General features: G+C 40.2%; 2 protein-coding genes across 4 annotated transcripts in view; both read right to left on the bottom strand.

Annotated features, from left to right (window-relative positions):
• Positions 1-594: 594 nt before the first annotated feature.
• pde9ac (phosphodiesterase 9ac) lies at positions 595-20,906 on the bottom strand. 2 transcript variants are annotated; one of them, XM_015951549.3, is made up of 19 exons: positions 18,093-20,906; positions 17,761-17,904; positions 16,333-16,403; positions 15,760-15,837; positions 15,411-15,454; positions 15,285-15,339; positions 11,786-11,856; positions 11,566-11,650; positions 11,416-11,494; positions 11,255-11,329; positions 11,085-11,171; positions 9,395-9,499; positions 9,204-9,286; positions 8,776-8,932; positions 8,461-8,574; positions 7,188-7,292; positions 6,958-7,086; positions 6,774-6,869; positions 595-3,464 (listed from the first exon to the last, which is right to left on the bottom strand). In XM_015951549.3, the coding sequence occupies exons 2-19, from the start codon at positions 17,827-17,829 to the stop codon at positions 3,417-3,419; spliced, it is 1,551 nt and encodes a 516-aa protein (XP_015807035.1). In that variant the 5' UTR covers positions 17,830-17,904; positions 18,093-20,906; the 3' UTR covers positions 595-3,416. The 2 variants fall into 2 exon arrangements, with proteins under 2 accessions (XP_015807035.1, XP_015807034.1); XM_015951548.3 differs by having other exon boundaries at positions 597-3,464; positions 11,566-11,653.
• A 148-nt stretch (positions 20,907-21,054) lies between these two features.
• hepacama (hepatic and glial cell adhesion molecule a) overlaps positions 21,055-22,910 on the bottom strand; it is an 11,530-nt gene continuing 9,674 nt past the window's right edge. For both annotated transcript variants that reach the window (XM_054742695.2, XM_015951551.3), the window contains exon 7: positions 21,055-21,855. In XM_054742695.2, the coding sequence (XP_054598670.1) occupies positions 21,502-21,855 (354 nt within the window). In that variant the 3' untranslated portion in view covers positions 21,055-21,501. The remainder of the gene's footprint in view (positions 21,856-22,910) is intronic.

The raw sequence follows: 22,910 nt of genomic DNA on the forward strand, positions 1-22,910 counted from the left end.
AGACAGAAAAAGCCACGCCAAAATAAGTTTAGGAAGCCCACTAAGAATCGTAATAAAAGCATTTAAAATAAATACCATACACAGTTGAGGAAACGTTGGTTTAAGTACCTGATATGAAGTGGTCGCTGCATAAGCGAAAACCTGTACTCTCGCGGTCCCACAGTTTCATTTCAGCCCGGTCACTAGTGCGTTTTATTACAATGATCCAACGTTTGCGGCGCTCCGGATCTTGGGGAATCCTGTAGATGGCTCATTTCTTATGTCGTCCGCGTCTGTTCTGCATCCTGGGGCACAACAGGAATCAACCATATTTCCTGTCTGATTGAGTTTTCTGACAATAACAAATAGTCCAGCTGCCGGCTTCTGCCTGCCAATATGGCGCCGTTTCGATTTGAACTGTTGCACGCCGGGAGAAGTGACGTCAACTCCCGGAGCTCTATAGAGCTTTCCTAGACCAAACTTTGCAAAGTAAGAATTTGGTCTAGTTCACCAGGCTGCTGTAAAAGGTCACTTTAGCACATACTGGCTCATGAAAAAGTTGCATAGTATACCCTTAATCAGTGGACTAGAACTAGTGCACCATCCTGTTATGAGACACTTTTTTTATTGTGGCATTCCTGCAGGTTGTATGTAAATACACACTGTCACGTTATGCTGAAGAGATGATGGGTAATTACGCTCAAACACTCAATATGAAATGGGTTTTCTGTTATCTTTCATCTCAACAGCCACAAAGTCACATGATTAACAACACAAACCATATCAGATAAAACACTTCCAGGTGAACTATTAAAAATATTAAATAGAAACTGCTGAACATTGATCTGTTTTCAGTGTAAACAGAAGAAGAATAACATAAAGTATCAGGTAAGTCCTTGCTGATTCCTAGGTTAGCGTGCAGTGGGATTTCCTCAGAGCTACACAGGTGGTGTTTGGTACTGTAGGTGTCAGATGAAGCCTGCAGGTGACGTGAGAGAGGAGTAGAACACACTGTCAATAAAAAGCAGTCATAAAATAACCAAGGACTAGCTGGAAGAAACCGCCACAGTTGAATGGCTCAAAGGGAATTTGTGGAATGGATTCAACAAGTGATAAATTTGGGTGGCACTAATGTTAATAATCAGTGTCATTTTTGTACATTTTGACTGGATTCCAGCTTTTTTTTTGGTAAAGATGTTGTAACTAAACTCTAATCAGTGACCAGCAGGAGTTAAAAATAACAAGACTGCATGGACTGCGGGATTAAGCAGTAAAGTATTTCAGTTGCTTTTAAAGCATTTTTAAAAACTCATCAGCTAAATTTCTGTGGTTGTTAATCTAAATAAAACACTTAAAGCTATTCCATCACCTGCACATAGATATCCATGCAGAACTTGAAGCTGGGACAAATGAACAACTCCTAGTGGCAGGTTGCAGTACAAGGTTTAAGTCCCACCCTCTCTATGTCCACCATTGCTAAACTTACATAAATGTGTCTCAGATGCTTTTTGTTGTCGTTGTTGAATCAGTTCTTATTCTAGCGCATTTAGCAGTAATTGGTTATTTCATAATTGAAAACACTATGATTGTATGCAGATGAGGAGGCGGGACTATCAGCTGCACATCCCCAGAATAAGATAAACCTCAACTTTAACTACAGTGATCGGGGGAGAGACCTGAAAGGTCAAAGTAGCTGTGCAAGTTAAAATACAAAACAAAATAAGTTGGCATCAGGCAGTCTTGCAGTAATAATATTAACTTAAAGTGGCAGTGTGTAGTTTCCTGGTGCTAGGGGGCAGTCACACCTTTCAGGGTGACTGTTAGTCACCTGTGGAGCAGAAAGCATGCAGCCTCGGCATGACTCCTCAGACTTTGACGGTCCATTAATGAATTCCATCTAGATGATTGTATTTTTCTGGTGCTGTAATTTCTAGATTTACTCAGGGCCCTGCACCTGCCAATGATGTCTATGTCTATGGCAATACCGCTTGGCCAAAATATATTGCATCTCTTTTTTGATTCTGTTCTTTCACATATGTTTGGAAAGAGTTTAGCAGTTTGTTATTAAATTCCTGTTTCACACTGCCTAAATGTTTTTGAGCGTGGTAATGTAACTTCTGTAAGTCATACGTCCAGCCAATCATAGTGTGACCTCATCGACAGGCAGAGGACCCTGAGCCGGCCAGAAGGAAACATGGCGTCTAATATGGTGTCCCCCAAAGATGCTTGGCCCGTGCCCCTATGAACTTCAGACCCAATTTTTATTATTATACGGTACAAAGCTGACAATATTTTTCAACAACTAGACATCATTTTATTCAATTTCCACAATGGATATTTCCAGAGATTAATGGTAAAAACTACACATTGTTTCTTTAAAAGGTGTAGCAATGGATTATACCATGCACGAGGAGTGAGCAGAAACACGGATAATTGGGTACTGTAGAGAGCCTGTGATCTACTAAAATGACAATCAAGGACGTCAAACAACTACCGCTTTCCCTCTCCATGAGCTCATTTGGATCAAGTTTCCAGTACACAGGAAATGTTTGCAGACTCTTTTCCATGCTCAGGCCTGCAAGAGACACTTTTCTAACACATAACAAAGAACATGTTGATTCTAACACACATGGGTTGCTAGATTTGACATCTTTTGAAAAATACTTAAAACCCCTAAAATTACACGTAGCATTAATAAAACATAACAAGCAGTTCCAGCAGTCAGTGAATAAAGGTTGTTATAGTGTAAATCTGAGAAAAACTGACACTGCCTAGCCCCTGAGGACTTCAGTGAAAATATTTTCCAATAAATATGTGTGTTTTGTAAGAAAATAACTCATTTCACATGATCTAAATTTGATTGACACATTTGCTATTGCACTTTTCAGTCATCTAGCCTTAGCCTGGATGTCAAAAGGTCAAAATGATCTAAATATTCTATCACATTGGCAGAAGTGTAAAGTGCCCTCTCCGCTGTTGCTCAGTAGAACAGAAAGACATAGGTGTAAATGAAACATCTCTTCATGCCCAACATTAAATAAACGTTATTGCTGATTAATTTTACCGTTTAGGAAACTGTGGAAAACTTTGATTTAGTTTTGGTGACGTGTTTTGTAAAACTTTGGTCTATCAGGCAATCACATTTGCAAAAGAACGTAATTACTTTACATTAATGCTTTTAAAAACGCCTTTTTCACACTTTTGCATTAAAAATACAAACAAGAAAAGAGCTCAGCTTAAGTGCCATAAATATACGGAGAAGATCCAACACCTCCTTTCAACATCCAGAGCTAAAGTCTAAGTCAAAGTTCAAGATCTGCCCCTTGTGTCACCTAATTTTAGTTCAGTATGCAGCTGAGCTGAGTCTCTTTCATCTTTGCCCTCCTGCTTTCGACTGTCATCCTCAGATTGCGGCGCAGGACGTCTTCACTGGGGCCTCACTGACTCTTCAAGTCTTTCCCGAATTTGATCATGAAAGAGGACCCCTGCAACGGAAAAAGAGCTGAAATGAATCCAAGAGAAAGCAGCAGCTGAGCTGTAAAGGCAAAAGCTGAGACTAAATCTAGGTTCACTGACAACTCAGTTCAGTTCTTGCATGATGATCTAACACTGAAAAAACAGAAGCAGCTTCAGAGCTACTGCACGAGTCAGAATTGACTGTGGAAAAAGTGAAAAGGCAGAAAATAAAATTATAAGGTTTAGATTTAATTTGTGAGCACAAAGTACAATTGGATGCTGTGATTAAAAAAGGAAAGTCATTGTGTTTAAGAAACAGTTTCACCAGCTTGTTTTCACAAATCAAATATGTCGTTCTCAGCTGGGTTTGTGCGGATGTTTGGATTGTTTTCTGAAATCTTCAAATATTTGTTGAGTGTCTCCAGGGGTGTGTCCAGGGAGTGGCCTGGGGGAGCACATGCCACCCTTGGAATCTGATAGGCCACCCCAGGTGTCACCACACAGAATTCCCTTTAAATAGGATTTCCATAGTCCACAAAAGGATTGAGGTAAAACAAAAAAGCATAACCACGGGTGCCACATATGCACAAAGTAGTGCCTCACCTGGGCCACCCCATTTTAAAAGATCTGGACACGCCACTGAGTGTCTCTTTTCTTTTTTCAAGCGTTTAGTTTGGCTTTTAAACTAATAACATTTCCAGAAAACTTTGACTTTGAACGTTATTTGCAAAACCAAAACTAAACAGGATATTGTGGGTAAATAATTCAGATCCTATGAAACAGCAATGGTGAAAGTGCAGCACATTTAACGTTGTTCTTTCTGCAGAGGTCAGGGTGGGAGTTGCTGTGGAGGAACAGAGGGAAACACAGGAGCTTATAACGCACACTAAACATGTAAAAACACAGATTCAGTGGCTTCTACTTACACAGACATAAATGCACTCTCACTCACTGCCGTGTTTACTTCTTCTCCAGGCCTAATGACAAATTTTCCGTTTTTTTCTTCTGCGCCTCGTTGAACAAAAAATACCTTTATATTAGCATATGACTTAATATATATGTACTTGCATCTCCTTGTGTGTTCGTAAATATCAATTGTAGAAAAATATTCCGCAGGAGAAATATAAACTTCTAAACTATATGTTGCAGTCTTAAGTTAAGTAGAAAAAAAAACATCTCAACAGTAGATAGATACAGTTAAAACAAAAAAAAATTAGGATATTTTGCAAAAGTTTATTTATTTCAGTAATTCAACTTAAAGGGGAATTAGGCAGTTTTGGCTTGCTTTTAGCACCCCCTAGTGTCCATTTGTAGAACCAAAAGCAAAAGATATTGCGTTGCTGTGCATTTGCTTTTTAACACCTAAATCTAACAGCTGAAATGCCTCCCCAGCCTTCCTTAGTGTCTACAGGAGTGATTCATCACTAAATTTAACATATCAGCTGTGTTCATGATCTACAACATGCAGGAAATGTGCTGGAACCAGACTCCAGCGCCAGGTATGTCAACACAATTCTTTCTAAAGCCTGATTTCTACTTCTCCGCCTGCGTCGGTGTGGAGACACGCAAAGCCATTATGCGTCGGCGCAAGGGCTCGCCGACGCATGCCTAAAATTTTAAACATCTGTCGAAAATTACGGAGAACGCTTGTGATTGGTCACGACGCCGCTTCCTGTATATTTGTCACCAGCACTGCTGTAGCTCAGTTAAAAAGTAAACAGATATTTAGCAGCAGACCCAGAACAGACTGAAGAACGCATCGCGCAAAAAGTCAGAAAATAATATTTATTCACTCGTGAGTGAGCGAGTACAAGGTATGGATCAAACGTGGACAGAAACAATGGTAAAAGTGGGTTTAGGGGTGGCGACCACATGAAGAATTGGATGAGAATGAAGGACAAATTTGTCCATGTTATAAAGTCACTGAAATATATAAATACATTAGTAAATACCAGGTACAGTAAACACACTATGGGGACTATCGGGGAGCGTTATGGTAGCACAGAACTACGCCACACCCTCTTTTGTCTTGGTGGGGAATTGCTTTGCAACACTTCACTGCCCGAACAGAAGTTCGAAAGTGAAAACCTATCCGACACTCCATGTGCGTCTCTCCATTGCGAAGCTCACGTAGAAGTATGAATCAGGCTAAGTCCCAACAAAGCGGCCCGCCAGTGTGAAGTTGCAAGTGGAGTATTCTTGCCACAAGGGGCGATAGGGGTTGAGTGGCCTTTCATTAACCCTGTAAAGGGTCATTTTAGCACACACCGGCTCAAGAATCATTTTTAATATGAAAACTTTGCAAAGTGATGATTATGGCTTACATCAATAATACAAACCCAAAATTGAAAATCCCAGAAATTTTAAGTATTGCGTGAGCTTTTGAACAATATTTCAAGTTTTTACATTTCACCTGTATTTGAATGACCTCACTTTGGAGAAATGGTGTTTTATTCAGATCACAGTGATGTGCTAAATTCTAATTCAACTGCATCCAAGACTGAAGTGGATTGCTGCTGCATTAAACCAACTTAAATCACAAAATAGTTCTAAAATTTGGATGTAAAAGTTGTTGTTTTCATCTTTACATCTCCATTGGTTTAATGTTGTATGGTCATTTCAATAGAAATTGGGTGAAGTTCCTGCAGGAAATGGGTCCATGTTGCACTGGGAGTGTTACACTACAATTTGTGCTTAAGAAAAATTCAAAACTGAAAGAAATGAAAAACTTCATGAAACAATATCTGCTTGAACAGGTCATTTGAAGAGCTACTACAGGTGAGCTATTTATTCAGAACTTTCAAACGTCAGAGACCCATATTAAAATGGCAGGAACTGCCCTTTAAATTCTGATTTCACACAGGAATGTCCACTCTCTGATTTAAAATGTCAACATGTGCTAAATTCTCTCATTGTGCAAGTTTGAACCAATAGCATTCATGAGTGTGGCTTTATGATGCACATATAACTCACCTGACAATATATTGTTTTACACAATAATTAGCACCCATACGCATGCTTCACGTAAATCTAAACATTGTGCTTTTGCCTATATTTTGCTTTTAAACCTGTCTAAACCCAACCTAAGAGAAGCAGTGATTAGTGGCTCCACCTCTCTCTCTCTTATCCAAGTATGACAGTGAAATTATAGGCTGCAAACAGCCACAAGCTCCTCTCTGGATTGGTTAGTCTCTTCTTACGTTACTGTGGTAACAGGGCTAAATACGAGTGTCCCTAAAGCAATGTAAACACAATGATTCTTATTGTCTCACAAGTGTTTCCATAATATGTTGAATTTCTGTCAGAAGATGTTGATTAATCAGAGACATTGGTTTCACCTCTGTCATGGCGTCTTCGAGCAGTTTGAGTTCCTCATAGTGGTCACGAGAGTCTCTCAGAGGCTGAACCATAATCTCTTCAATCTGAGGAAAAAGCTAATCAAAAAAATCAGTGTAATTATGAAAAAAGAAAAAAAAAACAGTGTTTACGTATATCCAGATGTCTACAAAGGCTTTGTCCTACCTCCATGACTGTCTCAAACATCGGGATAAGGACAAACTTGATGAATCCAATCTGAGCTGTGGGTTTGGTGACTTTATCTCTGTCCATGAAAGGAGCCACAGGGAGACCTTCAGACTTCTCCCTGTCACTCTGAACAAACAAAAGGAGGAGAATCATCCTCATTCTGTCTTGTTGTACTGGCATTTTCTTTAAGTTGACATCATCCTGGTAAAAGGAACCTCTAGACAAACCTGCATGAAGTACTCTTCCAGCAAGCAATCCACCCAAGGCTCGGCGACCTCAGTCGGCCTCACTTCATTAGATATGTCACAGCATTTGACCAGAACTTTCTTCAGCTGAAAACACAAACAGAAATCTGTGAAAGCACATATCCACAAAAGTCAGAAAATCACAAATTAAATTAAAAACAAGTAAATTTTTAAATATATGTAACGAGTTTATCATAAAAAATCTATATTTCTACACTTGCTACTATACTAACATAGCTGTCAGTTGATTATGCACCCTTTACACAGGATGAAAACCTCTTTATGGAATCAAAAAGTCAGATCATGGACGTCTTTTGCAGAGGCTTTAAAATACATGGCAGACTCCCTATTATTTGTGGTAAAAAGTAAGGTTAACAAGCATGCATAAAACTTTTGTAGTAAGTCCCTCATGGTTTATGCTTGTGGAGGCAGCAGATTAGGTCATGGATGAAGCGTGATAGCAGCAGGCCTAATGGCCTCGAGCTCAGTTGCATGGATTGCCTCATGCCTAGGCTGTGTCCCATTTTGTATCAGTGTTGTACTAATTTGGTATGGTCCTGCATGTTGCTGCATCCTGATTCAGCCCAAGAAAGTTGTGGCAAGGTGGGGCGTCATCGCATACATGTTGAGATTGTTGTGAAAATGTTTACTGGAGAAGGGAGTGTGATGAAGGTTTAAAAGGAGTGCATTGGAGCTGATTACTGTAAACTCATTGGGTAGAACAAAACCACAACAACATCCCACCAAGAACTAACTGTGGTTATGCTTTGGCCTTTCAGATTCCTTTTACCCTACAGGCTCCAGCCCAACACTTGTCATTTCACATTATTAGCTGCTGTATGCAAGATTTATCCCATACAACCCCATTTTTACTGTTTTTCATCAAAGTTGATTGATTTTCGATCAGCTCTTGTCAATATGTCAATATAAGTGCTCTTCTGAGAGCTGTTGATGTTACGGGTATGGCAGAGACATCTGTACTGAAGCTTGATGGTAACAGTGTTGGTTATTTGTTGTTTGGAGCAGCATCCATGGGAATACAGCGGGATAAAACATATTTTGTAAGAGTCTGTTGAAGGACATTTTCCAAATTTGTCACACTTAAGCCACGTTTTAAAAGGTTGTAAAGGTTTGGAAGAGCTTAGCGGTGTCTTACTCCAGTGTTAAGTCGACCTGAATAAAAAGGTTTGGGGCTAATTATGTAAACAGTACAATGACTAGTTGGTGTGCTTGGGTTGGTAAGATTTTTACGTACACATATCACATGCTCCTCATTGGAAAAGTCAAAATTTTTGACTTTTTGTTTAAAACACTCCAGGATCTCACCATGCCTTGCCATATCTGTGGCTAGTATGAGAGTGATAATTGCCTGGAAACACAAAAGAAAAGTCAAAGTTTATTTATCAAGTCCCAAAACATGTCACACCAATCAGATTTCTTGCAACTTAAATTATATATAAATGGAAACATTTGGATAAAAAAAGTTTTAAAAAATTGGAATTTACATCAACTAAATAATATTTGGAACGTCATGCAGACATGTTTGTCATGGAATTGAATGGTGTCTCACTTGTCGAATATTTTTGAAGGTGTCTGGATTCACATTTGCAAAGATATTGCACTCAGGAAGGGAAATGATCTGGAATGCCACGGCACAGTGATGATTCTCTAGTGGTGAGATGTCGTTGTAGCGCACGGCCAGCTCTGTGCGAGCATTGATTTGGTACCTGACGGATGGAAGACACAGTTAAACGGGTGGATTTAAGATAAGCAAATTCTCATAAAGCTTCCACGATAAGAGATGCTTTCAACAGTGTGAAACCCCAGAGAGAACAAAAATCAAGACCATTATCTCAATCGGCATGTTTTCATACCAGAAGTCTCTCCAAGCCGAACCAGTTTCACAGTTCATCAACAACAGCATTGAACAATGGGGGGTCAGTGGGAATCTAGTGTTATAGCTGTCGACACCTCCACAGAAAGAAAAGTGAATCTTACGTGTTGTTGTAGCCAGGGTGGTCCAGGTCATGACATACTGCAGTTGTCATTAAGATCACCAAATCTGTCAGAGTCAACTTCTCCTGGAAAACAGTGCAACGGAAAACACAGCTAATCATTGTCTGGTTGTTGATTCAGCAACAGATGATTTAGTCTATAAATTATCAGCCTTTTTATTGTTCATATCATACCTTCAGGTTGCAAAGGTGAATCATGCCGTACATCATTTGACTGACACAGAAGCAGTGCCGAAAATTATGAAAAGGGTTGTTGCGGTAATTCTCCTGAATAGCCAACTGAGGTACAGAAAATAGAGTACACTGATAATTGTTCTGCCCACTGAAAACTGAATAACTAAATAACTAACGGACAAACTTGTGTGTGATCTCTATTTCTTTATCTGGTGTTTTTGAGCAAAAGCTGGTCCTTTTGGCCGTGTCTTTGCTCCAAATTAGTGTTTCCCAAACCTGGTCCTCAGGGCACACTGATCTGAATGCTTTCCATGTCTCTTCTTCTGTTTCATTAAATAAGGCAGGCTGGATGCCAAAGAGGCGCATTGCTGCCACATTAACTGCCACAAAAAACCCAGCAACCCGCCACATGCAACACACAAATGAACCTCCCCACCACCTTGCACCCACAGAGCGATAAACAACAGACCCCCCCCCCAAACACACACAACCCCTATAAGAAAACTTCAACGCACTGCCTCTGCACAGGACATCTTGTGCTCTGCCTGAAACTTCTCCACCTCCACCGCCGATCTATACGCCACACAACATCTGTAAACAGCCTGATGGTCCCCACCACAGTTGCAGCAGTGGAGCAGCAGATCAAAATTCTTGCCATCATGCCCCCCCCCCCCCCCCCCCCGCACTGCCGACACTTCACACCCACCACACAGGCACCAGCCACATGCCCAAAGCCCTGGCACCTAAAGCACCTCAAATGGAGTCCCTCAAATGCCCTGACCAAGTAGCTGAGAAAGCCCAACATAACACAAGCAGGGAGCACCACCGCGTCAAAAGTGGAGTGGATCCACTGACATCAAACCCCAGATGCCGAACAACCATAACCACCCCCCACCCCCATAAACTCTTCAAGCCTCAGCGCTTTGAGGCACTCGGCCTTCATCCGACACACCACCGTCTACAGCCCACTAAACACAATCATAGCATCACCTATCACCTCCCACAGCTCCCTGGTCACACCGAACAGGTTGGAGGTTGCAAAATGCGCACCTGCTACTGCCCTGATGCGGACCACAAAGCTGCCATCCTGAAGTCGCCGCTGCTTCACCTGCGCATCCCAATCGCCACCCGAAGCATTGCTGTTTCCTCCACGGTCTCTCTTACCAGCCCCCGACCCAGCCGAATGAACGGCTGGACTGGCTTTACCTGCTCCCTTCCTCCCCATCCACCATCACAAACGAGGCCGACACAGAGCAAAGTCGGGCCGCCATCTTACCAGGCATGTACAGGCCGTCGGCTGACCACCCGAACAACCCCCTCAGCCAACCCAGATCCGAACTGTGAGCCACAACCCGATGTTCACCCTCCGCCGCCTCAATCCACCTCTCAAGTCACCGCACCCAAAATTGGCCAAGCACAACGTTCCACTCTCCATTCGTATCCCAACCAACAATATTCCTTCAGTTTTCCTTTACTTTCCCTGTCTCTGCTTCAGCACACCTGATTGATATTGCCTCCTCAGGAGGACATCAAGTGCTGCAGATGCCTGTTAATCACTCATTCATTTAAGTCAGGTGTGTGGCAGCAGGGAAACACTGGAGTTTAAAAGGGCAACATGGAAATCATGCAGGACAGGGTTGGGAAACACTGCAAAATTATTTATTTATTTATTAATTGGTGCCTTCTTTACCAGCCAGCGTTTAAGAGTGATGGGGTTCATGTTCAATTCCTTTACTAGTCCCAAGTCATGATACATAAACTCTAGACAGCTCAGCATCTGCAACCACAAAGGACAAAAACAACCAGACATCAGTCTTTAAAAGTGCAGAACACAATAATAATGGTTGATCATCAACAAACCTCGTTGTGTTCCCAGTGCCAAACATCAAAAGTCGGCTTCTTCAGAGCTTCAATGGTCTCCTGAGAAAGTGTGTACTGAATGTGACAGATAGATAAAATGATAAGAACATTTGTTACATTCTAAGTGATGATAAAGAAAAGGAAAAGAGAAACCATTGCACCTTTGGATAATTGGGGACGTCTCGTCTGGGTGTGACCTTCTTCCCATCGTCTAAGTTGTATTTACACGAACAGTTAAACCTGAAATTAAAGTTTCCATATCAACATTTTTCATGGTTATTGTTATGCGTGAACATGAAGAATAATTTTACCTGCTGCTACCTCTTGAAGACATCTCCTCTCGAAGATTCTTAAGATCATTTTTGCACTTTTCAATTTCCACCACTTTCAAACCCTCTACTGAAACCAGTTAAAAAAGTTAGCCTGAATATTTTTCATGTAGTATGAGTTTGAGCAGATAATTATTAAAAAACAAAAATAAAGTTTCACGCCAGACATTTTCAGGTGTTGCGTATAAACTCTACCACTCACGTTCCACTCTCTTTTCCAACATCGTCAGCCTGTTGGTGAGCTCAGTTTTCATCTCATTGATGTGAAATGCTCTGTGAGAGATGACAGAGAAAACAGAAACTTTGGTTGAGAGTTACTCTACTCTCTGTGGGCTGAAGTTAAAGGTGTGAAACTCTGAAAACCAATTTTTAATGATTATTTCTGATTATAATCGGTCACTGTGTGTTTTTCATTCAGGCTGAACATGACAAATAGTCTCCTACACGTATCTCCTGCATCAGTTTCTGATAGAGAATACATGGGGAAAATCTAGGATCAAACGCCTGGCAGTTCTACGTCATAATGTCACTTAATTCAATTCAATTTAAGTTTATTTATATAATGCCAAATCACGACAAGAGTCGTCTCAAGTAAAAAGTTTTCTATATAAGGAACCCAGCAGGTTGCATCAAGTCACTGGATTGGGGTCAGTGACTTTACAGCAATACTCATACTAAGCAAGCATTTAGCAACAGTGGGGATCGAGAAGAGAGTACAGACACACACATAGACCAACACCTAGCCTTTTAGATAGAGGCATGTTGGAGGCAGGGCAAGGGAGAGCTGTCTTTACCGACTGTACACTCCACCTCCCTCTACTGCCCCACTTGTCCAGATCTGGGCTAACATCAGATTTTAACCATAGGCCCTATCAAATAAAAATGTTTTAAGCCTAGTCTTAAAAGTAGACAAGGTGTCTGCCTCACAGACTAAAGCTGGGAGCTGGTTCCACAAGAGAGGAGCCTGATAACTAAAAGATCTGCCCACCCCCCCATCCTATTTTTAGATATTCTGGGAACCACCAGTAAACCTGCAGTCTGAGAGTGAAGTGCTCAGTTAGGAACACATGGAACAATCAGATCACTGATGTATGATGGAACTTGATGATTAAGAGCTTTATATGTGAGAAGAAGGATCTTAAAATATATTCTGAATTCAACAGGTAGCCAATGTAGGGAAGCTAAGACAGGAGAGATATGATCTCTCTTTCTAATTCTCATCAGATCTCTAGCTGCAGCTTTTTGGACAAGCTGAAGACTTTTAACTAAATTCTGTGGACTTCCTGAGAGCAATCAATTACAGTAATCCAGTCTTGATGTAATACATGCATGAACTAGTTTTTCAGCATCACTCCTGGAAAGGATGCTTCTAATCTTAACAATATTCCAATGGTGGAAAAAGGAAACCTGTTCAACATGGGATTTGAATGACTTGTCCTGGTCAAAGATAACACCAAGGTTCCTTACTTTGTTTTCGGAGACTAATTTAATGCCGTTCAGGTCAGGTGATTGACTAAGCAGTTACCTTTACCGAAGTTTCGGTCCATAGATGAGAACTTCAATCTTGCTTGATTTGAAAGCAGAAAGTTAAGAGTCATCCAATTTTTTTATGTTTTCAAGTAGAGCCCTGCACGGGCCTAAAATCTGAGCCCGTGTCCGGCCCTGCCCGAGGGGGTGGAGCCCCAGCCCAACCCGGCCCGAAAAGGTTTTCAAGATTCTCTGGCCCGACCCGAGCCCGACTTTTTTTTTTAACCAAGTAAATGAAAACAAAGTGCGTCAATCCTGACCATAGTGTTAAAAGACGTGCAGGTTCCGATCAATTTGTTTTTCCCTTGTTTACTGTCACGGAGATAACGGCGCATTGGCTCTGGTGGAAATCAAGTTAAGTTTGATCTCTTTCCAACAATTTTCACAAGAAAACAAAACAGTCAAAAGCAGGGCTTGTGTTGACCGGATAGTTCCCGTATTTGACGGTTTATTTTGACGGAGAAAGAATAGAAAGAATTACCCCGACGCATGCCGACGAACTGACATTTTATTCGTTACACACATCGCAGATGTAGCTAAATCACCCAAGAAAAGATTCCCATCTGAGCTGCTCAGCGCAGCTCACTGTCAGCGCATATGTGCACAGCGAGCTGAAGTTGTGGAGATTGGCTTGGAGTGCGTTGCAGAACCAGAGCGCATGCGGGAAGGTTCCTCCCACTGAAGCGAGTGTTTTCCAAACCCTGTCTCTCAGAGACTTGTCACTTAGAAAATGTTCCCTGATTATGAAACTTTGGCTGAATTGTGCTTGTTCCTGTCTCCAATGTGGTGACGCATCCATGAGCCTGTCTGAGGAGAAGCCCAGAATCTCTTCAGCTCAGAAAGCGCATATGATTACGCACAAGCGTGACCCGTCAACCCGGTCTCACAGTAAGACTGGGTTGGACCTGTTCAGGTTTACGCAGACAATCTTTACATAGAATTGACTTACAGATTTAAATTAATTCAGTAAAATATAAAGCATTTTATTTAAATATCCATTCATTATTTTGCAAGCACAGAGAGCCGCATCAGATGGATGGAAGAGCCGCGGGTTGTGACATGTTTTCTCCAGGACCAGAGAGGACACAAACTCAATACATCTCTTTTATTGTGAGGTAATAATTTCTCCGAGTTTTGCGGTTGCGGGCGGGAGTAGACATGCACGCTGCAGGTGCGGGCGGGAGTGTAACACACACGTTGCAGTTGCAGGCGGTAATGGTCAGAAATTCAGCGGGAGCGGGCAGGAGCGGGATGAAGAAAACAGTCCTGCGCAGGGCTCTGCTGCTGCGTTTGTGTTTCAATTTTTTTAATGAATTTGATTAAAAATAAAGGCGCCCGGCCCGGCCCGTGTCTGAGGTAATTACACAGTTGTTGGCCCGAAGCCCGGCCCGAGGGCCTAGGGCTTCAGTGCAGGGCTCTATTTTCAAGACAAGCCTGTAATCTACCTATCCGATTAGGTTAATCAGGGTTAACTGAGTATTGACTGCATAATAGTGAAAGTTTATCCCATGCTGTCTAATTATTTTACCAATTGGAAGCATATATATATATATATATAGTACAAAGAATAGGTCCAAGCACTGAACCCTGTGGCACCCCACAAGTAATCCTGGAGTATGAAGATTTGTTGTGTACGTTAACAAAATGAAAGATGTCAGACAGGTAGGATTTAAACCAGCCTAGTGCTGTTCCTTAACATTTATGGATTCATCAATCTTGACTCGCGATGAGACAGCTCTTGTTTCTTAACATTCAGGAAACAGCAGACAACGTCCTGACTAGTAGAAGCTAACCGTTAGCATTAGCAACACTACCACACACACACAAAAAACTCCTCCAGGCTTCTGTTATTCATGGAGATAAAACATCCACATTGCAAGTCAGTGGTATGGTCACATTGCTATTATCCAATCCAAGGCAAGGTGTTCAAATATCAGGAAACTAGACTCCAAATCCTGCTGTGTTGGGCTTCTTTCTGCAGCAGCCGACTTGTTGGTACGGAAGCGCTTCTGGGCTTTTTTTTTTTTGCCATGAGCGCAGCTTGCAAGACTTTCATTCCTACCAGAACCCATTTCAAAAGCATCGATTAAACGAGAGAACCACATCTTTAAATGTCATGTAATTGGTTGGCATGGAGGAGAGGGTTACATAAATAAGATCAGGTAACAATTTACCTGCTGAACTGCTCAGCCACATGGGACAACACATTCTGAAGCATGCCTTCCTTCTCTGTAAGCACAACAATAAACATGGTAAGTGAATTGCAATGATTATACCTAAAGATGTTCAATAATCTGTACCTTCAGGTTGGACAGAGGCCAATGGGACAACTTTGTACAAATAGCTGTAAGAAATCAGATGTTTGTGTATTAGAGGAAAAAACATTTTTTTTTTGCATTTTCTTTTTCTGTAGCCAGAATTAAAACAAAAAAAAAATTTTTTTTGTTTAGAGGTGATGAAAACATAAAGAGTTTAAATCAATCAATTAATTTTTGTAAAAGGAATCAATCATTTATTCCAATTTTCAAATTGATTCCAGAATTTTCTGACCACTGCTTTTGTGACTTCAAAGTTAAAATGATGAGACATTCAAAATCTCTACAGATGTAGATATTCGGACACATTGATTTAAAAAGAGGAACACGCTACCTGGGGGAATTGGTAGGCATTGTGGGATCAATAGAGACCATGGCACCTTCTGGATCCACAACCATGATCGCGGTGCTTCTGTTGTGTGAAAAAAAGAGAGAAATATTGTTTATTGATACATTTGATGAAAATATGTTGAGGAACCCAGTTTTTTAAAATGTATATTCTTTAAAATCTGTTGCCAGTAATTCACTGAACTGATTGTTGGTGAGAAGTTTGTGACAAAGAATTTCTTAGAGAATAATCTCCAATTAAAATCACACTGAATTGATTCCTTTTTTTGCAATTAGTTTAATATTTTTGCTAGATCACATGATGGGACACAAGATGAGCCTGCAACAATTTTCAATGAGAATTTCGCCATCCCGTTGCAAAGTTCCAGATGGATGCCAGACATCTTTAATGGCTCGCAGAACAGCAAGGCCTTGCAAATCATCAGGAAATTGAGAAGTCCTGCAAATGTTTACAAACATTTGGCAACTCCCTTAAAAATGCCTTTTGAGATTAGTCATCAGTAATCTCAGGCCAGTGAAAAAATGGTTTTAAGTGTGGCAGTTGCTTCAAACAACAGACCTGGGAATGTTAGATGAGGAATAAAGAAGCTCCTTGATGACACTTGGACAACAGAACCGGCTGAACACCACCTGTAACATAAATACACATTTAAAAATTAAGTTTACACATTTAATTGACTTCCTCTGGGAAACCTTTTAAAACATGCAACTGTGGATTCGAACCAAAATAGTAGCTGGTATTACAGTCACAAGGAAAACTAAACTTATCATTTTAATCAGGTCAAATCTGTTGAGAGAAGCACGTGCGTATAAACAGCTGCAGCTTCATGCGTTCTTCTATAATCCAAAGTGTGGGTTAGATCATTTCATGATTACATGAGAACTACATTGAAGAAGCTGTTTGCATTGTGGGAAGAACTTGGAAAAAAAAACAACAGATGGGGTTTTAGATTTCATGGAATTAATAAAGATGTCAAATGCAAACAAATCAGCTAAGTTTAATAGACTTATTGCAATAAATGCAGAGCGTGTAATCAGAAGAACGTGCAAAGACCTTCTGTGTGCCCAGAAAACAAGGCAGCGAAGGCAACAGATAAATAATCAGCCCAGGCTGTGGGCCAGGGGATCTTGTAAGGATATGTCAGTTCCAGATGACCACTGAGCGCTCTTCACTTTAACAGATCAGCAAATGTTCCCATTTATTCCTTGTTTGCATGTTTGGATCTCAGACACATGAAACTCGAGCCTAAAACCACCTGTCGCTGCACGCTTTGACCTGGTCTCACTGGTGCTAAAAAATCTAAAAGTCTTTATTTCTACATTCATATCTATGTTCTAATGATTAATAATGTAAAGAATGGTGCTAATACTGCTGCACACGAAAGCTGTTGCTGATAGGAATAAAGATGAGCACTATTGCTGCTGTTGTTTTCTTCAACAGCACCTGAAAGGCTGCATCATTGTTTATTTTTAGATCCTCATCACCAGGTCATACTGGGAATACTCGTTTATTTTTATTTTTTTCAACTACTAAACTAATTTCTAGAAAGTTTGGGAAGTTTTTTGAAACTGAGAAGCTCACGAATATTATTTTGCAGGAAGGGACACAGATTTTACATGCAACATAGCATTTACAATCCCAAACAATTAAAAGTTCATTAAAATAATAAAACCAGCATCAAAAACTAGATTTGTTTTGATTTTTTAAATATCAATATCAGTGAAAAATATTTAAGTAAAGGTTAAAAAGGAGACTGAATATTTGGGATTCTTTTGCATTTAACAGACGTTGGAAAGCGGTTTTCTAGAATTTAGAGTTTTTTTTATTATTTTTGAAAAAAATTCAACATTGATTTGTACAAAACACATTAATGAACCAAACACGTAAACTCCATTTTAACTCACATGAGCCAAAAGGTTTGATCTGCTGTAAGAAAGTGCGAGCAAAAAACGATGTGAATAAAAAAATAACAGTAATAGAGGTCACCTTTTGCACTTTGCCGTCCACATCCAGGTAAATGTTTCTGGGAGCATAAGAAGAGGAGCTGGAGCCCATTCTGACCTCCCTCCTGTCTCTTGAGAGTTTCTTCCTTAGAATTTTTTAATGTGAAGAGGCAAACTGGATAATCTTCTGGTTAGACAAAAAGAAAAATGACTGAATATTGCTTGAGATTTGGCTAATTTCAAAACAAGAAAATTGATAAATAAAAGATAATAACATAAAAACAAATGATGAGACTCGACTTTCCAGCTGCAATAATAAAATTGATCGAACAGATTATGTAAAATACTAGAAAATACAGTGGATGTTGAACTCACAGCATCAACGGTGTGGCTTTCTCACCCTGTGGTGCGTCCTAGGTGCAGAGGGGTCGGCTTCCACACATGCAGAGACGCTCAGATACAAACAAACACACGTAAGCTATATGAGGAGGAGTGTGAGTGATGGGGCTGATAACGAAGGACATGTGAGAAAGGTGAAAGTGGCGCTTGTTTCCGTGAGACCGTTACTATGGAGACTAAAAGGACAACTGTGATGATGAGTATGATGAATGGTGTGAGGCTTTTGCCTGAAAAGCTGACAAACTATTTCCTTTATGGTGTTTTAGTGGGAAAAAATAGCTTGAATGAAGAAGCAGGACGGTTTAGCAGTGAGCTTGTGTTTGCATGCATGTCAGATTTCATTTAATGTTATAAATTCAAGTTTTTGCTAGAAAATTAAAACTTGAAAAGATTAAATTAATGAATTATTAGACACGTATGAACTTAGGCCAAAAACACAGTTTGAAAGGAATATATTCAAAATAAAAAAAACATTTTTGATTGATTAGAAAACCAGAAAATGTCTGTATGCACACTGTTACATTCACAATTATTCTTTAGAAAATGTGCAAATGCCTTTATTTTCTAAAATACAAACCCATTTCTCATGTTGGGAGGTCACACTGTCTTAAACTGAAATCATTGTGTTATTTTGAAGTGATGTTTTATAAGTAAACACTTGTGATGAAACCTTTACAAACCAAGTTATAGAGAAGTGAGATAACACAGCTATTGAAAAAAGCTACATGCAGCCTCAATCAGAAACACTCTTACTTTAACACCTGCAACAAAATGTGACATCTGAAATTTTATAAATGATTGCTAATTGTTTTGAAAAATTGTTAAAATGAAAACTGCAAATAAAAGTTACGACATGTTCTAAAATAAAGTGTAACAGATTTGTAAGCATGCACTGAGAAATGAGGGATTTTGCACACATTCACTAATAAAGTTACTCATTTCTTCTGGGAATTTCACTCCAAGTAGCTGGTGTTAACAAGGACATTATTGACTAGGCTCACTCAGGCAGCAAGGGGTGATTAATTAGACCTGGAGACCCCCCAGAGGACATCTTCTCCTCACACACCTGCATGTAGACAAACACACCTTCTCTTTCACACGTGATTCACTTCCCTTGAGTCTCATTAAGTGACCCTTTTAGCTCTTCAGCCACACTGGAAGGAAGTTGGAACATGACCAGACAGACGCTGACTAGCATTTAATATTTGACGTCACAGAAATGTAAAGGAAATTTCCAAATTCAATTACCAATGACCCACTTTCATCAATCCGTCTCCATTTTATTTATCACTAGTTGTGAGTTTGTGCGTTGCACGAGTATTCATGAGCCTGTGTGCCAGTGAATGGATGGTATTTGAAACAGAACAAAGCAGCAAACAGATCAAACCAGGCAGATCTGATTAGGTTATGCATCCACAGGACTCACACTTTCAGCAATGGAAGACACATTTCAGGATAAAAGCAGATCAGTAAAATCATGCAGATTTCCATCACAACAACCGTCCAGCTGGAGCTCCAAAAGAGAACACATTATCCTGATAACAGCGATGGATCCGGCTACTTTATATGCATGCTTTTTTACATTGCCACCTCACATCTGAATGCACCTGTGCATCCTTTTGCTTTTGGTCCTTTGTTATGTACCAGAAAATGCATTCAAGTTAAAACACATCACATCATTAAACTGTCATTACTTTGGTGCATATGTGCATGGATGGTGCAGTTATTTGAGCAAATGAGGTGAAAAGAAAAAAAAACTTGCAGAAACAAATCGGGTTAAATAGCTGCAGGGAAACAAAACGTTGTTTCTGATGGTTTTCCTGAAGTAAAGCTGGTGATACGAGGTTATGGTCTGGCTCTAAAGGCCACTAGAAGAGAGATAATGAATGAGAAATGGGACAAAATCCAAATTACACCCAATTTAAATACACAAATCAAACATTTAAACCACAATGTGTGAGTATTGATTAAATAGCAGTGTGGTGTGTATTAATCAAGGATATCCTATGTGTGCAGGTGTTGTAATGTAATAAGTTAAGCTAAACCAAAAGCAATAGATATCACCATCTCAAAGTGTTCCATCATCCATCTTCTCAAACCTTAGAGTAACTAAAGTGATGCTACAATCCCTTTGTGAGGATTTCCTGAAATACAGCAATGTAGTCTTCAGAGTGTTTCTCATAAGAGCAAACGGCAGAAGTCACGTCGGTGGACACTAAACAGAAGATTTCGTCATCATGCCAGCGAGAATGTTTCGCTGCCAGACCCAGTTGTTTATTCAGCGCAGGGAAACCTGGGAGCAGGATTGAAGGGCAGGAACCTGCGTGCAGCAACATGCATGTGAGGAGGGATCAGGGGGTGTGACGGAACACGAGAGCTGGATTTGACAACAAACACAGACGTGAAAACACTCTACACGTTACTGCTTCTTTTAAAAGTAGAAGTGTCGATTTAGAAAAAGAAAACAAATATTTGCATAAAGTTGCACAAGCTAAGAGACAGGTTGAGGCATATTGATCACCTGAACTATGATCACATTTCCTTCCCTTTTATGATTTTCAAAAAGTCCCATACATAGTTCAGTTACAACAGCTGGAAACCAAAATATTTGGTCAGTTTGGTCAAAATAAAAAGGTAAAGCCATGCATACAAAACAAACAAACAATTAAAGGCTATGATGATATTTCCCTTTTAGTTTCAGAATAATTACAATCAAATTTTATATAATATTCTGTTATACGTGCAATTTTTGACCAATGCAACCAAACCAAATAAAATAACTTATACAAAACAGGGCTTTATTTTAATCTTTGAGTGACACCTAGTGGACTAGACAAGCATTACACCATCACAAAACCTCTTGAACCCTAAAAAAAAGGAAGTTTTTGACATCAGTTTTAAATAACATATTATTTTAAATAAAGATGGCACACCTGCATGAGTTGTGAATTTTATTGTCACAAAATAAAAGACAATTCTTACACCAGTTTTCTTATAGGTTATAAAGTGCCCTAATGTGTAAGATAATAATACTCTCTCTCTCTCTCTCTCTCTCTCTCTCTCTCTCTCTCTCTCTCTCTCTCTGTGTGTCTCTCTGTGTGTGTGTGTGTGTGGTTTAATTTGTGCGTTTTGTGTCAAAACTTTTATTTGAAAAGTAAAATAAACACATCATTGATTTTCTTACTGTCTCATCACTGACACGACTCACTACAGGACGGCGAGGCTCATCAAACACAAGAGAAAGTTTGTGCATAGCAACAAAGAAGTAGGCGAAAAGTTAAACTGTGCTCATTTAAAGAGAACAAACATAAACAAACACAACAAACTGTGACAAACTACAGATGATTCACATATGATGGGGTTAGACCTAACATCCAGACGGCTGTCAGTGCTGTGATGGGGAGTGGGTCTGCTCTGAACCCTCTACCTCCACAGGCAGGTGGCTGGTGGGGATGCCCACAGGTGGCCGGACCTTTCTAATTGGGCTGAAGCTGCGTGGAGATGATGCTGGGGAGTGAGCAGGGGAGCGACCAGAAGGAGAGACCGGACGAAGGGGGGGAACAGGGAGTGGCTGTGCCAGCGGGGAGGGACAGCGGGGGTACTTGCGTGGAGCAGACCAGATAGGCCTCTCAGTTCTATTGGAGGTAAGAGGGAGGACTTGGACGTAAGTAGCAGGGACATTGATCTCTGATTGGCTGGCGGCATTGCTAGAACATTCTTCCAGACGCTCCAGAGTCTCCTGAAATAAAGAAAGAATCCTCCTAAGCTGTTTGTGCCTTTAAATATAGATTACATGTCTCATGTAACTAACCCTGTCATGCATGACTCATGAAACCCTCAGTCGGGATTCCCCCCTTCAGGTGTTTAAGGCAAGAAACGTCTATTTTGATATTTATTTGAACTTGGATTTTTTTTACCATGTCCACTGAGGTGGATGGCATGCATTTTGAATAAAAAAAATCTATTGCAAAGTATACATTGACAAGCTATAGTCCAATGTGGGAGTCAAGATGAAAGTATACCCTAAACACCCACACAAAATACAAGAACAGCTGTCCACTAGGGTGATCACTATTAATGAAAGGGTTAATAATATATTTGAATCACAACATCAGTCGGGTGAGCAGCAAGACTCTAGACAAGCTGTTGGAGATTAATTATTTAATTTTGTACTTGCACAAGTGTTGCCCACAGCATCATTGTCTCTGCTTCTATTTCAAGATGTGCTTCAAGTGACGTGTCTTTTGTGTAAAATAATTTAAATAGTTATCTTCTGAACAGCCTCTGTTGGGAGAAACGGAGTTTATGTCTAACAGGACTGATGAACCCAATGGCTAGAGCGAACAAAACCAAGAAAATACACACTGCTGCTGCCTCTCCAATTGTTTTTGTTTTGTTCGGTGTTACAGTATTTAGTTAAACTTTACATGACGGTTTATGTAGGAATGCTACTAGATGCTCTGAAAGTGCTGGCTTTTGCTGCTGGTGGTGACATTTGCACTGGTAAATCACCATAAAATATGATGATTTTAACTATATAATTTTTACTATCATCATCATCATTAGCAGCAGCAGCAGCAGCATCTTTGTGCTCTGCAAATACAAAAGTGTTCGCATGCTTGCATGTTAAATCACGAGATGATACATAATACATGGAACTTCATCATGTCGTGACTGCCCTCGAGGGCACGTTAAGATTCTGCTTTTAGCTTTCAGCTAAGGTTTGTCACACAAAACCACCACCGTGTCTGCTCATAACAGTCATGCTTCTGTCCTGTAATAACGGCACAGTTT

Source organism: Nothobranchius furzeri, chromosome 13 (genome assembly GCF_043380555.1).
Source record: "Nothobranchius furzeri strain GRZ-AD chromosome 13, NfurGRZ-RIMD1, whole genome shotgun sequence".
NCBI lineage: Eukaryota > Metazoa > Chordata > Actinopteri > Cyprinodontiformes > Nothobranchiidae > Nothobranchius > Nothobranchius furzeri.